This window comes from Phragmites australis, chromosome 1 (genome assembly GCF_958298935.1).
Source record: "Phragmites australis chromosome 1, lpPhrAust1.1, whole genome shotgun sequence".
NCBI classification, from domain to species: domain Eukaryota; kingdom Viridiplantae; phylum Streptophyta; class Magnoliopsida; order Poales; family Poaceae; genus Phragmites; species Phragmites australis.
The window spans coordinates 31,026,328-31,037,803 of record NC_084921.1 but is presented as its reverse complement, the minus strand read 5'-3'; the positions used below and the strand labels follow the sequence as shown (position 1 = coordinate 31,037,803).

The 11,476-nt window shown below is 45.0% G+C and overlaps 1 protein-coding gene across 1 annotated transcript; it reads left to right on the top strand.

Moving 5' to 3' along the window:
- The first annotated feature begins 869 nt into the window (after positions 1-869).
- Positions 870-3,092, top strand: LOC133915046 (uncharacterized). Its single transcript, XM_062358050.1, has 3 exons — positions 870-1,103; positions 1,933-2,013; positions 2,431-3,092. Exons 1-3 carry the CDS (start codon positions 942-944, stop codon positions 2,797-2,799), a joined length of 612 nt encoding a protein of 203 aa, XP_062214034.1. The 5' UTR covers positions 870-941; the 3' UTR covers positions 2,800-3,092.
- Positions 3,093-11,476: the final 8,384 nt, after the last annotated feature.

Below are 11,476 nucleotides of genomic sequence, written 5' to 3'. Positions count from 1 at the left end.
CCTCTAACCAGCTGACACCTCACCGCTAGACCTCTGTGGGGGCCACCGGCGAAGGACTTTCTCAGGCCTTCGGGGAACCGAGTGCTCGGGAGCCACTGTTCGCCGCCCCGAGCATTCTCTCCCGGATATGCCCTTTCTTGATCCTCAGAAAACCGAGTGCTCCGGGGGCCACTGTTCACGGCCCCGAGCACTCTCTCCTGGAACTGGTTGTTTGGGTCCTCGGGGAACCGAGTGCTCGGGGGTCACTGTTTATGGCCCCGAGCACTCTCTCCCGGAACTAACTTCCCTTGGGTCCTCGGGAGACTCGGGTGCTCGGAGGCCACTGTTCGCAGCTCCGAGCACCTTCTTTCCGGTACTTAGTTTTTCTTGGGTCATCGGGGAACTCAGGTACTCGGGGACCACTGTTCATGGCCCCGAGTACCCTCTCCCAGAACTTGATCTTCTCGTACATCGGGAAGATAACCCCCGCGGGAGGACGCCATGTGGCACTCTGCTGTTCTGACCTCGAAACTCGGGGACCCTTAATTCCTGTGTCACCGATAGACTGCCGTTAAGCTATTTCTTTAGTTCAACTTAATTAACTAAAGTTAATCCACATATCGCTCCACATCCATCTCTAGACTTTTTCAACGAAGATTAACAAGACTGGGAGCCAGCCTGAAAAAACATTGATTTTTCCGTTTCCAGCGGGTGCGAGGGGTGCCCTGGGAATGGGTTAGGCCAGCCAGATGAACCGACCCGGCCCACAACAATCCTGAACCGGCCCGGCCCGGCCCGGCCCGTTTCTTCTGCTGGTCGACGGCTTGGTCGCGTGAACCAAGAATTCCACGAGATTTCAATTTAAGGGGCACCGAGCCGAACCACGGGTAGAAAGAAAATTTTTTTTGCAAGCGCAAGCAAAGCAATCCGCAAACCCTCCCTCCTCCTCGATTCGATCGGCGATGGCCCGGAAAAGGAAGACGGACGCCGCGCCGCGGCTGGACGAGGCCGACCGCACGCTCTACTCCACCTTCTGTGGCGCCGCCAACTCCCTCTCCCAGCTCTACACCCAGGCCATGGCCCAGCAGAAGTTCTCCTTCCAGGCCGGCGAGCGACACGCCCTCGTGCGTTCAGCTACAGCCTCCCTCCCTCCTGTCTCCTTCCTCCCCCTGCCCGCCTCCTCTCGTCGGTCGGTCGTTCGGTCGGTGGTGGGATAGGGAATTCGATTGGCCCCGCGTGCAAATTCCGATTCTACTTTTGGTTTGGCGATGATGGTAGAGCTTTGCCGTCTGCTGGGTTTGACGGGCGAGGTGGAGAGGTTGGATTTATCCATCCATCCATATACGGGTGTAGGATTCCGTATTCAGCGCGCACAAGCTTAGAAGAAGAAATGACGGTTGGGGCAGTCTCAATTCCGTGTGTATTGTGTGGTGTCACACTGTCAGTGTACCGTTCTTGAGAGGTAAATCCGTCTTGAGAGGGGAGACTAGGTCATTCACAGCTATGTCACAAGGAAATTATGCAATGTAGTCATTTTAAAGGTGCTCACGTCATGTGCTTTTTTGCCCCAAGGAAGTAATTTTGTATTGCACTAGTGTAGTATCCATTGGAACTTGAGAGTAGTGGAATATGAAGTTTTCTTTGATCTGCCTTTTGTCTTTTACAGAAATAGTAAGGTATAGTGACTATAAGGATAGGTAAATATACATAATTTGATACTGGAGTTTGTTGTCCTTCAAGACAGCATATGAAAGCATTCACCATTCTTAGAGCATGATAAATATTTTGTCATTGAAGAATCTGTATTTTAATTTGTGATGTTCATATCACTTAAAATTTGTCTTGTGTTGTCTTGCCTACTAAATATTAGACCTTACAGTTGTTATGTTATATTTTCTTATGGGATTATTTGCCTGAGAATGTACTTTGCTAAATTCAAGCTTAATGCTGCAGGAGAAACTCTACCAGTGGATCTTGAGGAAGCATGAGGAAGAGGAGCGGCTCACTGTAGCTGATATAATGTCTCATATCCAGGTCCAACCTTGAAACCTCCTAGTCTATGGTGCTGCCTCCTTTCCTGAGAACATGTTTGGACTATGAGCTGCCTTACTTTTGTGGAGAAGAAACACTTGATTTGCTTGCAAGCATATCTTTTCTTTGCATCTATACCTATATGGACCTCCTTGATTAGAATCAGGATTTCCGAACATACAAGATACAACTCATACTCTACAGGAGATACGTTCAGCAATGGACCTATCATTTTGAGAATTAGATAAGAGTGGGGTCTTAAGTTGTGTTTGGTGAAACATTATGAAGTATGAACTTTAGGAATAACTAGCTACGGACACCTCGTTACCATTATGCCTGTTGCATTGGGTATTAAGATTTCTTGCACTCATTAAATTTGTAAGCCAATCATAATGTTGACACTATTCTTTTCTTTCATAGCATGAGATGGACTATGGAGGTACTGATGCACATGTCTCCCCAAGAGTACATCAGCATCCTCAGATTGCAAATCCATTTACAAACCCGGTTGTCCAATCCGCAACTGGTTTATATGGGCAAACAACTGCTGGGTTTGCTCCTAGACCCAGCCTCAGTGACCAGTCAAATAATACAATATTACCAAATGCCCTTTCAAGCCCAGTGTGCAGGAATCTCCAGAATTATCACTTGACTCAAGGTGCTGGCAATGGAGGCCAGAACGCAGAAGCAAACTTAGCAGGGGCAAATCGGGAAACCAATTCCACAAGCTCCAACGACACCTCTATGGACATGGTTTCAGACAGCGCCGGGAACGAATTCTACCAGTGATTCGTTGTGAGATGTTGCGCCTGCAATCAGGCAGCATCACATACCAATGTTGACCATGTTTTTTCCCTTCTCTTTTTTGTATGCTCCGTATTCTCCCTAAAGCTCACCTTCTATGCGGCGTTGTAGTCGCACATCAGGTGATTCTCTTTTCTTTAAGCAATTGGTAATTTTCGTTGAAGTTATTGGAGAGAAATTTATGTGTCTGGGTGGGCTGCATCAGGCATGTTTTATTCCCCACAATGTGTTGGTGAGTTCAAGATTCTGAATGTAAATGAAAATTGCGTTGTGATATACGTAGTATACTGATAGAGAAAGTCGACTAAACTTCCTGAAACTTGGATAGAACTTCTCCGGGAACTGCGATAACATTTCTACAGCTTGATAAAGCCTCAATGGCTCGAGGCTTCTTGTGTGAAATCTCTTTGAAACTTGAGGAGGCTTGTGTGTAAATTTTCTGAAACTTGACGCTGCTTGTGTGGAACCTCTCTGAAACTTGAGATTTTTCTTTTAGATGAAACCTCTCTGAAAGTCTGAAACCTAAGCTGACTGCTATCCCGTTGGAACGGGATTACGTCCTCTAGATAAAGTCCGATGTGAGACTTTTTTTTTTTTTACCGCGTTTAGAGGGTAGTGTGCATGGCTGTCGTAACAAAAACCGATCGTCGTCCGCTTTTGGTCCATGTGCCGATGTTGTAATGTTTCTGTGCTGGAAACTTTAAAACTGTTGTGTTCTTCCATGGTCAATGCTGTGCAGAAGTTTCATTTTTTGACATAATGTTATAATACTATTTAAGCGAGGTGCTTGGATTTGTCATCTTCTCTTGATGACCCTCCTTGCACCATGACCACTGAGGACACGAGGACTGACATTTTGATTGACATTTTGGACACTAGCACGATTTTCAAAATATAACTTTGACTATCAATTTGTATTTTGATAGTTTTATCAGATGAGCTTTTTTAACTGTCCTATTGGTACCCTCTTCAAGGATGATAAAAAAAAACTCTTATAAAATACAATAAAATTTTAATGCCATGTAACTACTTGAAATAAATCTATTGATACCAATTATAATGTCATGTAACTACTTCTTGAGATATTGATTATTAATTTTGGATTGTTTGATTACACTCAATCCAAATTAGTACTTATTTGTGACGGGATGAAACACGTCAACTACCAATATTCATATGCAGCTCGGCCCGAATTTTCTAGGCTCAGGGGAGAGCACCTATTTGTAGGGTGACCGACTCCTAAAAGGAGGTTAGTAAGCCTAACAGGCACATCTAAGTAGTTTTTTGTTTTTAATTTGTATAATTTAATATCAATAATTTATATTTATAATAGTTTTGTATTTTTATATATATTCAACAATTTAAAAGACTTACATCAATAATCCGTGAAACCTAATATCCTAATTCAACATTATCAAAAGCCATTTTCAACAATTTGTGAAACCTAATATAACAGTTGTAAAGTGCTAATTCAACATTATAAGATGCCATGTTCAACAATTAGCAATAATATGTTCAATATTTTTGTATGCGGTTTGTTCAAACAGTGTATTTGGATTGTTGAAATGGTACATTCAAATTGTTGAAATTTTCAAACAAAAAATATTAGGATGGCTCGCCCAAAAAATCTGCAACGCGTTTGATTGCTCTGTTTTTCTTTGTGGGACACCTCAACAGTGAAATTTACTCCTTTCTTCTGAAAAAGAAAACCTCAAGCTGTACATTGTACATACATAAACATCTACATCTACATAGAAAAGTTGCTTTTGTAGTTTTTCGGATCAAAATTCTATCAGGATTGCTTTTTTTTAAAAAGGAAAGCTTTATTAACTCTCTCAACGTTCGCACAAGAGTTTATCCCCAGCTTCTGCATATCATATATGCACATAGCCAAAACACAAAACACATTGAAGACGATAAAACTAAAGAACTTAGTTAAATGGCTGGAAACAAATCCTTGTATCTATGATTATTATACTTAGTTTTGGATCTAGGATCTAGCATGCTATCCAAGAAATTAGTTGATAGGCTGAAGAGCTCCCTAACCACTCTCTCCATGCGTGCGCATGCCAAAGTAACCAACATGTGATGCTCCTGTTGTTGTAACATAGAAAAAGATTGTTCTTTTTGTTAAAGACAATATCATTCCTGCATAGTCATAGGGATCAATAGAAAGTGGCTGCCACTGCCAGGATATTAACACTCAATTTTTTACTAAGGCCATGAAGCCCTAAACATATTCAATACGCTTCACGGTTGGTAAAGATTTGATGCCACATGGACTATGAATCATGTAGAACGAGCAAAGTGACAATCAAAGAAGAGATGTTTAATTGTTTCCTTTTTTGACAAAAATAACACTTCTGATAACCTAACAATTATCTTTTGTTAGTAAAACACCCGAAGGAAGATATTAACTTTTAAAGGTATTTTTAATTTCCATATTTGACTAATTTGTATAGGATCGTCACCTTGCACAAGTACCCTATAAAGAGAGTTGACCGGGAACTTTCCTGGCTGATTTAAGCTCCATTTAAACTCATCCCTTCCTTCGGGCAATGTGATGTTGTTTAGGCGTTCCATCAGTTAATTCCATTTTACCAATTTCCAGCCAAAGAGGTCCCACCTTTGAAGGATATATTGGGAGGGAATGATTCCATTGCCTTTGCAACTGTGACTTGATTATTTTGCACAATGTTATATAAGGTAGGGTATTAGTCTTGTCAGGGGATGATCCCTGATAATGAATCCAGAATGTACTGAATGATGAGCGTGTTGATCGGTGTTTCTTGGGGTTGGATCAAATGGACGCAAGAACACATAGATTTATCCAGGTTCAGACATCCCATTGGATAATAGTCCTACGTCCTGCGTATTTTTTTATGAATTGGATGAATTTGTTACCGAATGTTCTACAAGCCGAGTTCTCCCGCCTTTATATAATAGGGGAAAAGAAGAACAAACAAATGGATCGTGCCAAGCCATGCAGTAGACATACTCCTGACGAAGGCAACTACTCCTTGGTCATCATTACGGGTGGTATGCACGCTCATCCTGCACTGGTCGCCCTGCAGGCCTTGTCACGTCCATCAAGCACTATCACATTTGCCTGTGAGGCCGTCCCGTAGCATTTAAGTGGGTAGACTATTATGAACTGAGTTAAGAATGACCAGTCTGCCACTCGCAGTTAAGTACTTGGCCTTCCAGCTCCTCAACCTTTTTTCAATTCGTTACTCTACTCCTTTCCAATCTGAATTTCTAAGTTTTGATAGTGAATTGGGATTCCTAGATAACGCAGGGGTAGTTCACCCTTTGCACATTCAGATATCAGCATAGTGATCGCTTTGTCTTGAGCTGCACTAAAGCAGAACAATTTGCTTTTATGAAAATTAATTTTTAGTCCTAAAAGCCGCTCGAATGCACACAATAGTAGCTTCATGTTTTTGGCTTTTTCTAGATCATCATCTATGAATAGGATGGTGTCATCGGCATATTGGAGAATCGATAAACTATTGTCTGCCAGATGGTGTACAACTCCTTCAACCTAACTGACATTCTTAGCCCTCTCAATCAGTATTGCTAACGTATTGGTGATAATGTTAAACAGAATCAAAAAGAGGGAGTTCCCTTGGTGTAGACTTTTTTTGTTAGGAATAAATGATAGGTATCGTCATTGACTTTTATTGCTATACTTCCCCCGGAAATGAAGCTCTCTACCCATGAGAACCATTTAGGCAAGAAACCTTTCATCCGAAAGGACTATAGGAGAAATGACCATTTGACTTTATCGTAGGCCTTTTTGAAGTCTATTTTCAATATTACCCCATTTATGTTTTTTTGATGGAGTTCGTGTATCATCTCATGTAAAATGACCACCACTTCTAGGATATTTCTTCGACGTATAAAAGTTGTTTGAGTGGGATGAATTATCTGGTCCGTGACACTATTAATTTGGCTAGTGACCACCTTAGTGAAAATTTTGAAGCTGCCATTTAGCAAACAGATTGGTCTGTAATGTTGAATACAACAAGCTTCTTTAATTTTTTGGCAGTAATGTAATAACTCTGAAGTTTAGACTATATATTGGGAGGTTCCATAATGCATTTAATGGAACATTTTAATCAGGTATTCCTTGATGATATCCTAGAATCTCTAATAGAACTCAGCCAAGAACCCATCAGGATTTGATGCTTTATTCGTTCCATTTGAAAAATAGCATGCCAAACTTTCTTTTTGGTGAAGGGAGCCGTAAGGATGGCATTTTCGACCTCTATCACTTGAGCAATGTCATATGTATGTGCTTCAGTCATAGAGAAATGACTATTCATAGGTGGTCCAAATAACTCTTTATAGTATTTTGTTATATATGATTTTAATTAAAATTGTCCCTCAATTCGTCCATCTCTTTGTCGGGGGATAATCCCTGATAATGAATCTAGGGTATATCTGTCGATGGGTGTATTGATCTACGTTTCTTGGTGTTGGATCTAATAGACTCAAGAACACGAGGATTTTATCCAGGTTCAGGCCTCCCTGGGATAATAATCCTATATCATGTGTATTTTCTTATAGATTGGATGAACTTGTTACAAAATGTGTTTTTGCTATCCTACAAACCAGGTCCTCCCCCTTTATATAACATGAGAAAAGGTGCACATACAAACTGACTGTGCCAAACTCTGTGATAGAACTACACTTGATGAAGCTAACTATTTCTAGCTCATCATGATGAAGGATAGGCATGCACACCCTGCTCTGGTTGTCCTGCATGCCCTGTCCTATCACCGAACGCCGTCACGCTCATATGAGAGGCCATCCCATAGCATTAAATGCTACAGGACCGGTCACTGTGCCACCATGCCTGTCCACGACCTTGCTTGCCGAAAGGGTGTGCCTGGGAAAGGAAAACACTTGAGTGGGTGGCTTAAATACGATTTGACTGGTTATGTGAGTACATGCCTTGCGACCAGTAGGGGCTAGTCGTAGGGTTTTATCCTCGACTAGGGGATTGGTCACAGGAACCATGTCTTGGTTGCAAGGTGAGGCCGTAGTCATGGGGGTATTTGCCTGCCGGTTGACACATGATAGCATGAGGCTCGTCAGGTGGGGCACCCCCTTACCTATTACACCGACAGTAGCCCCTAAGCTCCATCATGGATGTGGTGGAGTGACTGGTCATGGTTGCTATGCGACGTGTGGTCGTGGTCGGATCCAGTCATGCCACTTGGGACCCATGTGAGCACATGTCCGCCCTGGGGAGTCATCGACACAACCCGCCTTAGTGGTCGACTCAAGAAACCACATCCTAAGGGGAGGTTAAATGTCTGGAGAGAGAGAGAGAGAGAGAGAGAGAGAGAGAGAGAGAGAGAGAGAGAGAGAGAGAGAGAGTGGGAGGGAGAAAACATAACAACACCGCACTCGAGGGAATTTTGATTCCCCAAGCGTTGCTTTTCGAAATTCGAAAGGACCGGGCCCCGTGACGGTTGAGATACCACGACGACTCTTTAAATTGGAGCGCTGAGATCCTTCATGAACCTTTCCACCGCCTCCTTTAGCCTCCAAACTTCCGCGCCTAGTGCCCTTCATCTCCAAACTTTTACGCCTATAGTCCTTCATCTCAACCACCATTCTTGACATAGAAGCAACCTCCACCGACATCAGATGGCGCGCACTGGTAGCGAGCAACTTTTCCCAAGTCCAAGTGCAATGCGGCAAGGCTGAAGCAAATGCACGACGCTGACCTACTCACTCACCGCCTGACCTCGGGGTACCACTCTAGGGAGAGCATGCTTGCTCCTTGCTAGGGGGAGATCGTGATGTTTATTTCCTTCTTCTTGGTTTGCTCGTGCCGTCCTTCTCCAAATTCTTCACCACTGTCATCTCCTGCTGAGCATTTTTTCTCATCTGTGTGAGAACTTCGTCGGGGTTGAACCGTGCCTCGACCTTTTCGGTTCTTCTACACAGGCCGATTGATGATCGGGACAGCCATCGTAAGCTGTGGGTTCTGTCTCTGTGACAGTGCCGCAAACTCCTACATTGAGGTGGGGCTCAAGTCGTCGTGATCGGTCTGGAGGGAGGATTGGTTCTACCTCACAGTAGACAGCTCCTTGGACAACCTCCGCATGCCAAACAATCTCTCCATCACCCAGTACCACTCCGACCGGCAACCAAACTGGCCACAGTATAGACTCATCTGGTCGCAGCAATGACCATGCTGCTCGGAGTTGGCTATCGACCACGGGTGGAGGCTCTACAAGTAGTGCCTGACAACAAAGGGACGACCAGGCTACTGCTTGTCAAGCCTCAGGGCAAGGGGGAAGATATCAGAGGTAGATTTGGCCTCCCTAGAAGCGTCCAAATGTGCTCGTGGGATGCCGACCACTAGCGACACTCTGGCGGCTTTGACCTCCCCCTACTCTTAGTGGATTGCCAAGACGAGAGTGTGCTCACCGTTCCAGCCACGCGGTAAGCTCTTCGGCTAGTCGTAGACACTTTGAGCTCTTTCCTTGACCCCGTAATTCATGCTCGCTGTAGGTCCTCAACCCCATCAACAACTCTGACCACAAACCCTCCTCTGCTGCCCCTGCAAGATGCTACAGGCCCCGGGGCAGCCACAATCCTGACGCCAGCCTCAGCTGTTGAGGCCTCCACATCTGCAGAGCCGTCCGCGGCCTTGGTCATGGCACCAGCTCCTTCCTCTGACCTGCTCTCTCTAGTCACCAGTCTCTCTACCTCTATCAGCAAACTGATCCCATAGAAAGAGGCGGCAGACCGCAAATGAGCTGAGCTAGAGAGGCTGGTGGCCGACGAGAAGGAGGCACAATGCATGCTTCAGCGGGAGAAAGCCAAGATCGTTGCCCGAAGCGCCCAGCAGCTAGAGGCCTAGAGGACGACCCATGGCTTTCTGAGGGATGCCTTCCTGGCAATGTGAGGGCCCTTAATGAGCGTTGATATAGAAGTTATCAGGCCCAAGGAAGATATCGCGCAGGACTGGGCCTACGCCATCAGCGTCTTGGTGGAGAAGATCATGTAGCTTCCAGACATCCTGGTAGCGAGGATCGGGGAGGACGTGGTGAAGGCAGCGAAAGCCACAACGGAGTATGTTCTCTAGTGCTACTGCTACCGTGACCCTAACTTTAACCTCGAGGTTGTTCGGGAGGGTGTTGAGACCGCCGGTCCTAAAGCTGAGGCGAGGCTGCAGCGGAGTGCCAAGGGCCGGTGGAGTACGTAGGGTCACTCTTCCAAGTGAAAACCACCAAAGAGTAAATATTGTATTGTACCTTAGTCTTGTAATATATTTGGATGAAGTTTTTCATTTATTTGATAGGCTTGTGTTACTGCTATGGTTGTAGTGCTTCTACGTTAATTGTCCCTTCAGCTCGCTACGAGTCCTCGACCCCTCTCATCGACAACTCCATTGACCAGCGCAGTCAAAAATTGGTGGCCGAGTGTGAACTTAGGTTCACGGTCAAGCAAGAGAACCTACAGAGACATCTTCGAGGTGCGCCAGCCCTGCCACAGGCTAAGTCATGTGCAGTCTCAAGCTAGCCAAGTAAGACTCGACCAACTGTCTCTTGGCAGTCTTAGGCTAGCCAAGTAATACTCGACCAGCTGACTCCTGCATATTTTGTGACCTATTTCTTCAACCAGCTTGTCAGGAGGAGCTACTAGTGGTGCAAAGGGACCTGGAGCGAATTACGAGGGAAAAATGACTAGCAGTGGGTGTATTTCTACGATTGCCTTAGTCGGATGTTTTCCCCCTTGACTTACTACTTTAGTCCACTGGTGTTCAATTTTGTCCAACTCCCGTAGACACCGTGATTGACTTACTGTTGGCAGCCTCCGAGGAGCTAAGAGTGCTCAAGTATAGGCTTTGCAAGACCGTTGGTGGCCACCTGTTCGAGGTCGGAGTCTATGACGCCTGCCTTGCCCTTGCCTGTGTCACTGAGCACTTTCCTGACCTCGACCTTGCTCCGGCAGTCTCTGAAGGCTTCGTTGGTGCCCGAAAGACCACGAAGGAGCTTCACGACCTTGCAGACTCATATCTTTGGGTCGTCAAGTTCGATACATTGAGAAGCATCTTTGTGTACTGGGTACACTGAATAGTCTTTTAGAACTAGCCCCAGGTGTTACCTAAGGGGTCATTTTGCAATCTAAGGACTTGCTCCTAAATAGATTTTCCCCGCGCCCATGTGATGAGTAGGCCCTGACTATTCGTTACGCCAATAGGGGGCCAAGGTTTTCCATACCGCTCACTAGTTAGGTCTGTGGTGCCTAGGACAACTTTTAGCATGGTAATCCCTTTGGTGGCGACAAGTGCTCGACCTGAAATAGGAATTGCAGCATTTTGGCCATCTTCCTGCAGCCGCCCACATCCCTCTCATTGCGCGAGAGAAGCAATTTTCTTTCCCCCCTAAGCTACTTGTTACTCACAACATGTGCGAACAGGCAACAAAATCTAGGAGCACAAATCAAACATTATTCTAGCCCCCTACCATCTGGTTGGTAGAAGGGCTACCAACCAGGCGGTCTAACCTTTGAATCAGAAAAACTTACAAGTCGAGGGTAGTCTGGTCTTGTTCAGGAGATCCTACAAAACAAAGTGTCTGGTAGGGCAGGACCTTTGAATCGGAAAAACTTACAAGCTGAGGGTAGTCCGTTC

Bases quoted from the DNA above. Each gene is read 5' to 3' on its own strand.
- LOC133915046 (XM_062358050.1), top strand. From the start codon at position 942: ATGGCCCGGAAAAGGAAGACGGACGCCGCGCCGCGGCTGGACGAGGCC. The intron at 1,104-1,932 runs GTGCGTTCAGCT...TTAATGCTGCAG, and splicing joins CCGGCGAGCGACACGCCCTC to GAGAAACTCTACCAGTGGAT. The intron at 2,014-2,430 runs GTCCAACCTTGA...TTTCTTTCATAG, and splicing joins ATATAATGTCTCATATCCAG to CATGAGATGGACTATGGAGG.